General features: G+C 43.4%; 1 protein-coding gene and 1 pseudogene across 1 annotated transcript; both read right to left on the reverse strand.

Moving 5' to 3' along the window:
* Positions 1–383: 383 nt before the first annotated feature.
* LOC120701126 lies at positions 384–4,697 on the reverse strand (annotated as a pseudogene).
* Positions 4,698–9,930: 5,233 nt separating this feature from the next.
* LOC120701127 lies at positions 9,931–13,188 on the reverse strand. Its single transcript, XM_039985279.1, has 4 exons — positions 12,631–13,188; positions 12,306–12,498; positions 11,029–11,516; positions 9,931–10,482 (listed from the first exon to the last, which is right to left on the reverse strand). Exons 1-4 carry the CDS (start codon positions 13,186–13,188, stop codon positions 9,931–9,933), a joined length of 1,791 nt encoding a protein of 596 aa, XP_039841213.1.
* Positions 13,189–14,497: the final 1,309 nt, after the last annotated feature.

Raw genomic sequence — 14,497 nt, forward strand, 5'->3', positions numbered from 1 at the left:
TGATCGGGCCAGTAAAGGTGTGGCACAACTGGCTGCTTACGTATAAAAAAATTCTAGACGCTTCCGGAACTCTATTCTGTCAAGGATGACGCAATAATGCGGCTGTAGAAACGTGTGGAATCGGCAGACGGAAGGTGACTGTCTCAAGGTCGAGGATGCCAATGTGATGAATAATTCTGATCACTGATCACATATATGACCAGCAAGTAAGAGTAAGCCAAAGTGCAAACTAATAACAACTTAACAAGGTTCTGGAAGATTACGGACAACAACACTATCTTTATGAGCTAAGGATAACACGGCCATAGTGTATAATCGAGCAGCAACCGAAGAATATAAAGTACCAAGTTGTGCGTGCATGACATGTTACACTGCTGACAACTGGGCTCCTTCTTGGCAAGTTCATAGAATCCTCAGATTATGGAACCACTTGCTGATCCAATCAAGTTTCACTAGAATAGCTGCTGCAAATCCCACTCCAAAGCCCACACCAACGAAGAGAAACAAGACAACATCGACACTATGAGAGGAGCTTTTCAGATTTGTTTCACTTCGAGTATCCATAGAGCTACATTGTTTGGATAGAGGGGTTCCACAGAGCCCCACATTGCCTTCAAATGAGCTATTTTGGAACGTCCCGAATTGACGTGATTGCGGTATCCTTCCATCGAATTGGTTGTTGCTCAGGTTCAAGGTACCGAGGAATGTGAGGTTCGTTAGCTCTTGTGGAATCTCACCTGATAGCATGTTTGAAGATAGGTCAAGGGACTCCAAAGTAGTCATGCTGCCAAGCTGAGGTGGAATTTCTCCACTGAAGGCATTGTGAGACATGTTTAGTACATGTAGTGAAATAAGATTTCCAATTGACGCAGGAATGATACCTTCCAGTGCATTATCTGATATGTCTATTGCTGTTAAGGTAGTTAAGATTCTATCAAATGTCACAATGAACCCTTTGTATGATATCGAGACTGAGTCTTGGTAAAATCCAAAAGATCCAAACCTATGTGTTAGTTTTTGATGGTCTATGATTTGTCCTGTATTGTTATACTTCTTCATTGATTTCAAATTTTCAAACCACTGTGGATGCAAATTCCAAGAGAAATTATTTGAAGCTAGATCAATGATTTGCAAGCTAGAGAACTGTTCTCCAGATTTCTCATTTTGGAGATAATCTATTGAGCCATGAAACTGGTTGGATCTCAAGACAAGGACACGAAGATTCAAAAGCCTCCCTAGCCAAGATGGAAAGGTATCTGCAATTTGATTTCTTCCAACATCAAGAACCTCCAAGTTAGGGCAATTAAGGAGTGCCCTCGGAAGCTGGCCTTCAATCTTATTGCCATGCAAATCTATTGTCTCAACAAAGCATCCACTTGAAATATTTGTAGGTAACATCCCTTCGAATTGATTCTCCCTCAAATTTAATATACTCAAACCCCCATTTTCCATCAGGCATGGTGGCAGTGGTCCGCTAAAATTGTTAAATGACAGGTCAAGGATTTCCACCAGTGAATCGCAAATTGAATGCGGTAAATGAGCACTTATGTTGTTGTTGGACAACTTAAGATACCAGGTAGAGCTAAGGTATAATGTGAAGTTTGGAAGAAAAGAAGAGAACATATTATTTGAATAATCCATGAAGAGAGCTGACAAGCTTGGCATAGGAATCTGTCCCTAAAGCTTGTTGGACCTAAGGTCAAAAAAATCCAAGACTCTACTGAGTGGGATAACATGTGACGAATTGAGTTCCATACTGGTGAACATGTTATTTGAAAGATTTAATCTACAGAGATCATTGTTCCATATGCAGTTTGGTATATCCCCACTTATTTTATTACTTGAAAGGTCCAAATCATCCATGTTCTTAAGACGCATCAATAAGTTTGGTATTTTTGTCATATTGCAACTAGCAAGTCCTAGTCCCACAAGCCGAGATGGATACGTAGATGAAGAGTTACTACCTTCCCCTTCCGTTACAGTCAGCTTATTGTGTGACAGATATAAGTAAGTGAGGTTCTCTAACCTCCATAATGATGATGCAAGATCAACTGAGCCCATCAAGTTGTTCCCTTCAATGTCGAGAAGCATCAAATTCGAGAGGACTAGCAATGACCGGGGAATCTGCCCTGTCAATTCATTCATCTGTAATCGTACGCTCACCAAGCATGAAGATACTCCTTCGAATTCATGTATAGGACCAGAAAGTCGGTTCCATGATAGATCCATATATTGTAGCGTTGGAAGGGTGAAAAGAGAGGTTGGGATTTCTCCTGCACAAAGAAGAGAAATCTGAGTACCAGAAAGTTCAGGCTTTATATAAGTTGAGAGCGATCAGACAAAGAGTGTTATACACTCTCATTATGCTATGTTCGTATAACCATTCGTTTAGCAATCCAACAGGCATAAATTTTCTACTGAAAATTTAGTAGTTTAAGAAGTTCTGAGTCCAATGATACAAAAACTAGGTAATGCTAAATCCCTTTGCGATTTAAAGGTTCAAATTTAGTAGTTTAAGAAGTTTTCATCTGTTATTTTTCACACTCGCATCAGGCTATTTTTCACATAACCATTCGTTTAGCAATCTAACGGGCACAGCTTTTCTAGAAACAATTTGGTTTTTTGAGTTTGTACAGATACTAGGTAGTACTAAATCCCTTTATGGTTAAAGGTTCAATTTACAAGGGGTAAGAAAGATATATTTATATTAGTTTCAATTGGCTACAATGGTGGAATAGATGGTGCTTTCATTTACAACCTTGACTCTACTAAAACAATTAATATCAACAGCAGCTAAGGGCACGCTATCCAAAAAATCGACCCATAAGGAAAGACCTCCCCCAAGTTTTGGTTTAAGATTGGGAGAAACTCAACTACCAAGTCATAAAAAATCCCAAATATCAGCCCGCACAAGGAACCACTACCCATTGGATGGCTCTTAACCTGTGTGCATGCCGCTAAAGGGGCCTTTTTGCAAGACCAGGGTTTGAACCCTAGCCGATTCCTCACCTAGAGTCCAACCACCACACTACAAGTGTGTTTGCTTACAGATTATTATAAGAGAAAGATTAAAATGCATGAGAGATTATTACAAAGGTTCATAAACTCTCAAAGTGACGGAGCAGGGCCAGGAGCTATCCTTACCGCTGAGATAATTCCCGCTAAGCGTCAACACAGTCAGCCAAGTCAAATTAGCCGTTGAACTTGGTATTCTTCCAGAAAGCTGACAGCCAGAGATGTGCTATGTTTCCAAGCTAGTCATATTCCCAATTGCGGATGGCAGTTGCCCCACAAAGCAACCACAGTCTTCAATGTCCAATAAGTTCAAGCTCCTAATATTGGCAACTGCTGATAATGTTTGCGTTGTGAGATTGCTACCAACACTAACTAAACTTGTCAGGTTTTTAAAATTTCCAATGGATGAACGTATTGTCATGGATAAATCACAACCATAGAATTGTAAGCTTCTCAGGTTTTTGATGCCTTCAAACCAAGAAAAAAATGACTCCGATTCTCTTGGTAAATCCAGTCGGGTCAGGACTAATATGCGCAAAGACTCAAGCATACCAAATGAAGAGAGGAAATACCTGGAAATAATTTTTCCATCAAGACCTAATTCCGTCAATGCTGTGAAATCGCTAAAATAGCTTGATTTAACAAAGGAAAAGTTGGTCCACTCTATCCTCAGTGTCTCCAAAGAAGTGGCATTAGAAAAGTTTGGCATATGCCCTGAGAGATTTGGATTGAAGAACAGTTCCAGCACCCTAAGATTCTTTGATTGAAACATTCCTCGAGGGAACCACCCTTCAAGATTAATATCAGACAGCTGGAGTACTCTGAGATTAAGAAAATTCATGACGAACTCAGGAAATGGACCAGGGGTGATATCAGGATTGATGCTGAGGTTGATCACGACCAGAAAGTGTAGCCTCGAGAGAGAACGACCAATATGACCTTGGAGCCGGCAGTCCTCCAAACTAAGATTTAGCTAGAGCTTTGAAGCAATCTTCTGCAGTAGAATGTGATATGTTCACATCACTAAGGTACAGCTCTCTCAAATTGCTAAGATTTGCCACTAGGGTCGGGAAATTGGGTTCCCAAAGGGCATTAGGTGTGCCGCTCCAGGCATAGGAGCCTGGGTCGTCATCGGTATAAATAATACCGTTGGAAAGGTCTAAGGATACAAGATTCGTGAGTTTGCTAATGCCAACAGGTACCTGACCGCTGATGCCTGAACCTGAGAGGTTGAGATGGGTAAGCAAAGCGAGCCTCTCGAAACAAACTGACGGGATCCTCTTGCCACCAAAGTTATTGGCGCTCAGGTCAAGCAGCCTGAGGGAGGTGAGATTAAAGAGCGCTGGGTCGATGCCATTGCTGTACAAGCCAAAACCACCGAGGTTGAGCGAGGTGACATGGCCCGTGGAGTTGCTGCAGCCGACGCCCTCCCAGATACAACAGTCTGTGCCAGCTTGCCAAGAAGGAAGAGTGGTGATGGAGTCTAATAATGAGTCCTCCGACTCGGAGTTTGAGTGGAACATGAAAGACTGCTTGAGTTTAAGCAGAGCGTTAGCCTGATCCGGGCGGCACAGAGGAGTACTAGAGTGGTGAGTGAGATTGCCATCAGGATGGGCGCTGGAGGCGACGAGTGAGTGGAGCTGGACAAGGCAGAGCAGCAATGCCCAGACAATGGAAGCCATGGACTATTGTCTGGTAACAAAAGGATGCGAGAAAGAGGCTGTGCCCATAGCTCCATAGACGTGCACTTATATAATGAATTGCTGGCACGGTAGTGGATCTGAAGTGGACAAGTCTTGTTGAAATTGCTAAGTCGTCGTCTTTTTACCGGGGGGGGGGGGGGGGGGGGGGGTGGTTTACGGAGTATATTGACAAGTCCACCTGGATACATCCAGTTCATTAAAGGTGGCCCTCAAATAGCCAAATGATACAACATTTAGGGGGTTTTACGCAGACAAAGCAGTGCACCAGGATTACATCATAGAAGCGTCAGCTCTTGGGAGTTGGGACTCTCCATGCCCACAACCGGCTATCCTCCTTGCAGTTGTTCAGAAGTTGCAGAGATGGCGACGCCGTGTCGAACACGATACTGTTTGTGCTTTTACCTCTTAAATAGGAGAGACAATATGTACATGTGTGCAGAAGAAGACAACGATGCTGATGTCACCCATGTCAATGCAAATCCAAAACTGGTAGATTGTGTCATTATCTTTTTTATAACAAGATCTTCAAAACAAAACCACACTTGCCTATATTTACACGATATTTTCTAAAACATATTTTTTAAACCAAATAATTAGTTTTGGATACTGGGTTTAACAAGACAAACAAATAATTATTTTTATGAAAAAAAAATAAATCTAATGAACAAATAATAATGTACAACGAATAAAACATCAAACATTGTGAATATTTGATTGCTCAGAATAAATAATGGAAAATGAGTATTGCGAACAAATGAGTCAATATTACTGAACAATTCAGCCTACAAAGCGAACACATATTTATTATTGCGAACAAATTAGTAACCCGCAGATATATAATGCTACATGAATGATAAATGCATCTATATCACAAAAAATATTCTTATAAACATATATACACGTGCTAAACAAGTTAGCATATTAAGGAAAAAAATTATTTTACACTCTAATTTATAAATCCACATTATAAATAAATTAATATACATTTAGTCACGGAGCATGACATACTCTTAAATGTGAATAAACTCAATTAATAAATATGTCTAAGTCTAAAATAAATCCTACGAACTCATGGAGAAAAAAATGTGTACGGACAAATTATATAGAGCAAAAGAAGTATGAAAACTTAACAAAACTAAAATAAAAATAAACAAAGAACAGCATGAATTGTTAGATTGTTACTATCAAAATAATCCATTATGATTTTGTATACATCCAACTATAAAAAGAATAGCATGAACTAATTAATTATAGAATGCAGAAGTATCTGAATGTGAATTATAAAAAAATTTGAGAAAATATGAAGAAATAAATAGAAAAAGAAGTATACTAAATAGATTAGCCAAACGAAAAAGAGAAGTAACGGTAGGAAGAATTTGACGGAAGAAGAGGGAACAAGCAACGGTAGAAAAAGGTACCCGAAACGGAAGAAAATTAAAGCGGAGAAAAAAGAACGGGAACTTGAGGCCATATCACTTCAGTATGTCGTGTGTGTGCAGGGTAATCGCAACAGCCCAACAGGACAGCAACGGGTTTCGCATGGAAGACAGCTATATTGAGCTGAATGGGCCATGGGAAACAGAAAACAAGACGGAAAAGCTCATAGAGCTGAATTCTAATAGCACAAGCAGTATTTAGCCGCTGCATGTTGCAGGTGCCCTAAGTTAAAAGTATGCGTTTTACCTACCGGCTACGATGAGGTCGTAAAAATCAGATCTTCGTGTGATCCACGGAACACTAAGACTGAGAATTTATATCTTGTTGTTTTCTACGGCAGCCTACTCCTCTTGATTCTCAGTCTCTATCAGTTTAGTTCAGCACTTGTCCTACAGCACTGCCATGGATGAGAATTAAGTAATGAGCATTTGATGCTAGTGGATGGAAGAAAAAGTGGAGCCTTGCACGCACGCACGCACGCATGCACAGTACACAGAGCCCAGTCAGCTCCTTTGCACGCACGCGCGGGCTGTAATCGTCTCTTCCTTGGACGACCCGAATCAGCCCAGTAGACAATCTTGGCCCAATTCCATCTCGGTCAAATCTTGACAATAACACATGCCCCTTGGTTTCGTCAATAAGAATTATTGCGAAACCAGAAAGACGCCTTGGAAACCCACAACGCCATCTTGACTTTTGTGAACTCCTCGGATACCGAGTCCATCGCCTCTTCACTTTCCTCTCAGTGCCTTTATAATCTATTACCATCACCCTGCTTCCACACAGTTCTTCCATCGGTAGAGAAATTTCTCCTCTTTCCAATTCACTATTCGTCTACCCAATGGCTTCCTCCGTCGATAGCAACAACACTCCTCCTTCCTCTCCATCTTCCACACCGAGTCCCTCATCTTCTCCTTCTCCTCGACCATCGACCCCAGAGTACCCACCAGGGTTCTCCCCTCAGAGGTCGGAGCTCCCGCCGTGATATGAGGATGACGGCAAGTCGTGGAGCTACAGCAACCCGCTCTGCTTCACGCCATCGCCTCTTACCAGCACCGAGGAGGACCTGAAGATCCTCCTGTTCGGCGCAACCATCGGCTCCTCCAGCTTTGACGAGTGTTGCAGCTGGTGGGATGCGACGGCAACGTCGCGGATGAAGGCCTCCCCCACTGCAACCTCCTCCTCGACCGCCGGCAAGACCTCGGGCGGCACCAGCAGCGGCGGCAAGAACGGCGACACTCCGGAGTCGCCGTGGAAGGCCCTGTCGGGTGGATCCCCACCAAGCAGCTCCGGCGGCAATTTTATAGCACAAGCAATATATAGCCGCTGCATGTTGCAGGTGCCCTAAGTTAAAAGTACGTGTTTTACCTACCAGCTACGATGAGGTCGTAAAAATCAGATCTTCGCGTGATCCACGGAACACTAAGACTGAGAATTTATATCTTGTTGTTTTCTACGGCAGCCTACTCCTCTTAATTCTCAGTCTCTATCAGTTTAGTTCAGCACTTGTCCTACAGCACTGCCATGGATGAGAATTAAGTAATGAGCATTTGATGCTAGTGGATGGAAGAAAAAGATGGAGCCTTGCTCAGCATGCAGGAGTGTTCAAGTGGCCTGCACAATCAAACATCCGCATAACATATAGCAAAGTTTGCACAATCAAAGATCCATTCACTCCACCGCACCTCAGCTTTTATCCGTCATCCACCACTAAGTTTAGATATTACCCATAAACACTATTAAAACTTTAACTTGAATAGTGTGTTTGACATGGGAATCCACATACTCATCGCTTTTTTGTATGTATATGTGGCCTGTATGGTGGCGCACATTATATGTGGCTACGTTGGGATAGTATTTTTTCATATTAAAAAAATAATAGGTCTAATAGCTATTATACTAACAATTATTAGAATCTACATAACCAAATTGATGACAGTGTGTTTTCGATTTTTATAAGATTTTTTAGGATTTTCTGAGTGGTCTTTGTAGTTAATGTGGACGCCAAGTAGCAGTAGCAATAAGGTTGTGGCGGGCTCTTTCGTACTCCCTCCGTTTCAAATTGTAAACCACTCCAACTTCTCTAGAGAGTTAAACTATTTGTATTTTGTACTTTGACTAAAATTATAGAAAAGATTACAAAGATTTATTGTGTCAAATAGATATACTGTGAGAGTATATTTATTGAAGAATCTAATGATACTTATTTGGTATCATAAATATTAGTACTTTATTGTATAAACTTTGTCAAACTTGAAATATTTTGACTCTGCAATAAAGTTGGAATGACTTACAATTTGGAACAGAGGGAGTATCTTTCAACGCGTTACGGACTTCTAGTACTAAAGCTGCAAGTAAAATTTGTTCAGCCGAAAAGGAACGTTGCCAATGGAAGACTGGCTAGCAGTATTTTCGTGTGCCGTGGAGTGTGGGCAGGAGTAATGACTGGAAGTGAACAATTGAGACTTCTAAGTCAAAAGTATCTTTTTTAAAAGAAGTCAAAAGTAAGCATTTTATAACAGTGACGACGACGAACGAACACTAAAGAGCTAATTAAGTTGCATGACAAAGTATGAAAAGTACGCCCCTCCGGCTTTGACTCTGCTAGTCTGCTGAATTTGTGATGCTCAGGGTTACTCTTGGCCCCTTGCACATCCGATGGCTTGGCCAGGCGCAGGGGGCGGGCACGCCCGCTGTTGTGGGCCGGCGAGGGCAAGGACGGGCGAGGTTGTGTATTTTTTTTGTGTGTTTTTTGGTTTGTGATTGTTCTGGTGGATCCTTGCATGATGAATCAAATCTATCCCTCGTGTTGTGAATTAGATTTTTGCTTTTTTTACTTGTGTGATGTGTGACGGTCATGTAAGATAAGAATGTTTCTAGCTTCAATCTGAAATTTTTTCTAAGTGCGATTGTATCTTTGTGAGGGAGTTGAGCATGTGTTGTGATGGAGTGGTGGAGTAGAGCTGCGACGGGACGAGCGGATGCGACATTTTTTTTTGTCTTTTGTCCCGTCTTGAAAGTTCAACCGGGATATAAAGTTATTTTTAGTCTCGGTGCCTGAGCCAGGATCAAAGGACCTTATCTTTAGTCCTAGCTGGTGGTCCCGGTTGGAAAACCGGGATAAAAAAGGTTTTCCAGCTAGGACAAATTAAAGGTTGTGTACCAGTGGATATAAATCCCCCGTTGGGGACCGACAATAGCAAATAAAAGCTAGCGCTACATATATTCATTCCCTCTTGGATCCTCCTTGTTTAGCTGCTAGTTAAAAACTTTACACATCAATGTTGGGACACATGCATGACATATTAAATGTAGACGAAAAAATTGGTTTTCACAAATTGACTGTAAATTTCGAGATGAATCTTTTGAGCCTAATTAGTCCGTGATTAGATAATAAATTGCTACAGTAAATATATGCTAATGATGGATTAATTAGTCTTAACAAATTCATCTCGTTGTTTACAGATGAGTTTTGTAATTAATTTTATAATTAGTTTATGTTTAATACTTTAAATGTGAAAAGATTCGATAACACAATCTTTACCGGGAGCAAAGTAGTGATGAAGGGGAGAAGAGCTTCATTCATGAGACGGCGGCGGCTGGCTAGAGGAAGAAGCGCCGTCGTTGATTGTTGATTGTTGCATCCACGGCTGAGAAAGCAGCGCATGCAGTGTATATACTTACTAGTTGGTCTTCATGCGCACGACGTGGATGATAACCTCTTGACCTGTTGATTGTTGCATCCATGCTTGGCCCTGACAAATAAATATACTTACTAGTTGGTGTTGTGTACAATATAACTGTATGCAGCAGCGTACCTGAGCAGGTGGATCGACGTCTTTCCATGAGCGGATCCGGAAGATGTAGTCCCACCCCATCCTGATGACGACGGGTCAAGGTGCCACCTGTGAACGCCGGTGTGATAGAGCAGAGCCCAGAGATGGGTGATGAGCTCGCCGCCCTGCGAGAGGTGCTGCATGTGCTCCTCCACCATGTCCGACGGCGCCGCGTACAGCAACGCCTTCACCCAGAACTCTGCCAGCATCTCCCACCGATCAGCAGCAGGCATGCTTCGGAGTACCTTCCCCAACACCACACCCGCGCCATAGATGGTGGAGGATCCCATCAACACACCGTACTCGGCGGAGTACATTCCATACTTGTGCTCACAATAATCGCAATACTTGAACGGGTCAAAACTTTCCAGTGCCTGCAGCTTATTGTCTCCAGTAGCAGTGGACTTGACACTCCAAATTGCCACGTCTCTAACTCCAACGTACAGTTTCTTTGTATTGTCGGAGCGCCCAGGGAGCATGCGGCGCTGAGACTACCAAGTATGCGCAATACTTGGACAGAGCCATGGCCACGCGACGATTCTTCTTGCCGTCACCACCGTCCGTGTCCATGCGCTGCGAACAACCACCATTGTTGTCGTCGTCGTGCTGCTGCTGTGCAAGCTCGCAGTAGCATGTCGCAATGTGCCACGTCAGAATACAAGGCACGCCACATCAGATAAACAATGGCGCAACTCTTTAACAGCATATTCCGAGAGTAGGTAACCTAAACTGATCTCAACCTTGGAGGATGCCCAACCACTTATCTCATCGCCCCTCATCTTCTCACTTACAAAATCACCAATAATTGATGCCTTCACATCAGCGTGAAACTCAATGGCACCACCCCCTGTGTTGCAGCTGCCCCAAAACATTTCTCGCACCTCTCGATGTATGTAGTGCAGTCCAAACAACTCCAAAACTTTCCGGATGCTAACGATCAGGAATACCAAGAAACAAATGGGTAAGTAAAGGCAACAGCAAAGACACAGTTTCCCTGAAAAGCAGCAAGTGTCGACACAGTGACGAATGCCGCCCACAGTGATTGATTCCATTAATGAATGCTGCCCGAGCTTATTCTGCCAGAGGTATTGGTATTTGTCAGACCAGTCAATCTTGATAAGAGATGCTCTCAATCTCATTCCCCAACCCAAATCCTCATTTTTTATAATTAAATCCTCATTTTCTATAACTGGTACGTCGTTACGGTGACGGAAGATCCTTTTGCAGTCGCGGGCAAAGGAGACTTTGGCCCAGTTTGAGGTCCAGCAGCGTAGCAACTGCAACACCTGCAGTAGAGCTAGAGACGCCAGTATCACTCCAGTAATGACAAAGTCCGCTACCGTGGTGTCCACAAAGGTGTTGCCAGGAGAAGAAGCATGACGAGGAGTAGCCCTCGACCTAGGTATGACAGCCACTGTCGTCCCAACAAAACATATCCCAATAAGCGAAGCAAACGCCCAGATGCTAGCACTCCTCGCTTCGTAGTAATGGAGGAATGCATTGCTGGTGTACAAGACATCATATACAAAAGTGAGGAATGTGAGTACTCTATTCTGCCTGTGATGAGTGAATTATCAACCGTGCGGTGTGATCGTGCGCTTGGTCTTTGGATTGCAGGTACACGGGCGTCGAGTGTCGACGGAGAGCTGCCGTGGAGGTGCTGTGGCCGATGGACCGTGCGGTGGACGGCGGTGAAGGGCAGCCGGGACCGGAGCTCGGACCGGGCGGCAGCTGTGGCGTCCACTCCTGGATCGAAGGCGCAAGCGGCGACGGAAGGCGGGTTTCTTGGTTTGCGCCACAAAACCAAGGAGGCGGACGGCGGTTGAAGACGCCAAGTCGTGGAGGCACCAATCCTCTTTGATCTCTCCTCGATTTCTCTTGATCCGTGAATCTTTTGAGTGAGATCTTTTGGGGATATGTTCACGGGGTAGGTACGGAGCTTTCCACCAAGTTTGGTTGGATTTGGACTTCGTTTGCTCAAAATCCGTGGTTTGAAGGTTTGTTTGCGGGTTTTCTGGACGAGACCGATCAGACCAGTCAGTCAGGGTTTGAATTGCCCGACCGGTCAGACCGGTCCAGGGAACCGGTCAGACCGGTTTGTGTGTGCTGTGCTGCGATTTGAGAAGTTTCTCTCGCTTTTGCTTCCGCTTTGCGACCTGGGTCTTCTGCTTCGAGATAGCTTGTCCATAGCTATTCTCGCTGACCTAGGTTCGAGGGTTTGCGGTGATTTTGGAAAATAGGCCGACGATTCGAATTTCGAAGAAATTTTGATCGGCTCCCATTCACCCCCCTCTGGTCGCCGGCTTCGTCCATCAAAAAGCTAGCTCAGTCTCAACCAGCTTCAAGGCCCTCTCGTAGTTCTTAACCAAGGGCTCCCTATTATCCATTGTTGGTTGAGCACTGTTTAACCCAAGGAAACGCCGGTGCAACAGATGAGATAGAGAGAGGGAGACGCACATGTCCTTGCAGGCATTGAGCCTACTGTCTTGGAACCTCATGGAAGCTATCTAACCCATTTCAGTAAATCCCCTACGCCAAGCTCTCATCACTATGTCTAGGTCGGCATCGACAAGTAGATTTTTTTCTTCATCTGGATTCATGAAAGAGAAATTCTGGCTGGATTTTCGAATCTCTTTGACCATGTTCCGCATAGAACTTGGTAGCACCAGCGCCATTGACCTATGGAATCCCTTGAAGAAGGTCACAGCGGCTAGCAAGCAAATGGCTATGTTACCAACATCACTGGTGATGGTCGAGATGCTCATCAAAAGAACATATCCAAAGTAGAGGCAGAGCTGATACAACATCTTCCAGAGCTGACTCCTGCTGTCGAGGCTGGATCCGGCGGCTGAATCAACGCAGCAAAGGAGGGCCATCAAGGATACTGCCCATAAGGGGTACATCTCGCTCTTCACTTGAGAAGATTGCATTAGGCCAATGCAGTAGGTTCCTAGGGATAGAAACAATGCATTCGCAGCCAAGAAGCCCTTTTGTATGAACCAACTGTTGGACCAGCGGCAGCAGGACCCGAAGGCAGCAAGAAAGAAGGAGAGAACCATGGCCACTAGGGCTATTGTCTCAATTCGGAGCACTGTTCCCCTTGGACTATTCCACAGATCCCTCAGCTCATGCGAGAAGCTTCTTGATGTTGCATTTATTACCGAGTATAGTTGATGACGACCCATATTATTCCCCATTAGACGACCGTAACATTACTGCAGAGAAGGCTTTGTTCAGGCGGGTAATCATAAGCATTTGTACAGGCGGGGTAGACTACACCATATATTCAAGTGTAATATATTACCGATACAACCAGGAATTGTTAGTATTTTATTTTTGCTTTCTTCTCACTGATTTTTATTGTAAAAGCACCAAAGTACTACTCCAAAGTTAGTGCCCTATCAGTGTTTTACGGTTTTGGTTTGAGAGTAGAGAAAAATCTTACTAGTTCAGAGACCAGTTATGTAAATTACAACTTGATTTGTGTAAACTACTTGATTATTACTACTTAATTACGCTTACGCCAATTAGAGTGAAAAAGATTAAACGGTGATCCACTTTCCTGAATCTTAGGAAATAAATAATCTTGGATTTTGATTATTTAGACCAATCTCAGTGAGAGTATCATAGGAGCATCATGAGCATTAAATTTGCTAACTTGATAGAGTCATTATGAAGTGAGAGAAGGGCAAGTGTCATCACTATAACACTTCTCCGACTCAATTACTTAGTTTATAGTTTTTCTAAGGTGGTGTTTGCTTACCAAAAGTCCCTAGACTAATTTTAGTCCCTGGACTAAAAACTTTAGTCCCTACTTGTTTGGTTCTAGGGACTAAAATGGATCAGAGATCATTAAATGAGTGCATAAAGTATCATATTACCCTTAATCTGCATGCATCCAAGAGGTAGGGACCGGGGGTAGGGGATGGAATAGTAGACCTCATGTAGGCTTTTAGTCCCAAAAAGCTCATTAAGAGGGACTTCTGATTCTTTAGCTTCAACTAGCACTTTAACCCCCAAAAGTCTCTACTGTTTGGTTATTTAGTGACTAAAGTACCAGGGACTTTTGGATAACTCCCATGAACCAAACACCCCCTAACTATGCGATGACACTCACCACGGAGCTTGCCCTTATTACTTTATAATAAAGAACCATTTCAAGTAATCTCAATCATTTTAGGACAGCACTACAAAGAAACAAAAATTGACACAACTATTTTGGTCCTGCGACCCTTAGGAATAATAATGTCCGTGATTTCTGGAGCCCCCCTCGTAGGCGATGTTGATCCCTTCTCCAATCTATGCCACTTCACCGGTGGATCCTAGGCCCTTCTCCGTCACTGTCCCCTCTGTCCACAGCCTCTACGCCCTGCTCACCGACTCCTAGTCAACGCCGACCGTCGCAAATTAATCATCAGTTAGCCATTCTTGGCATCGCCATCCGCAGATTGTTTCAAAACCCTAATTCCCAGCGCTAGGGTCTGAGCGCCGCTTAGGTCATAGTTT

Source organism: Panicum virgatum, chromosome 3K (genome assembly GCF_016808335.1).
Source record: "Panicum virgatum strain AP13 chromosome 3K, P.virgatum_v5, whole genome shotgun sequence".
NCBI lineage: Eukaryota > Viridiplantae > Streptophyta > Magnoliopsida > Poales > Poaceae > Panicum > Panicum virgatum.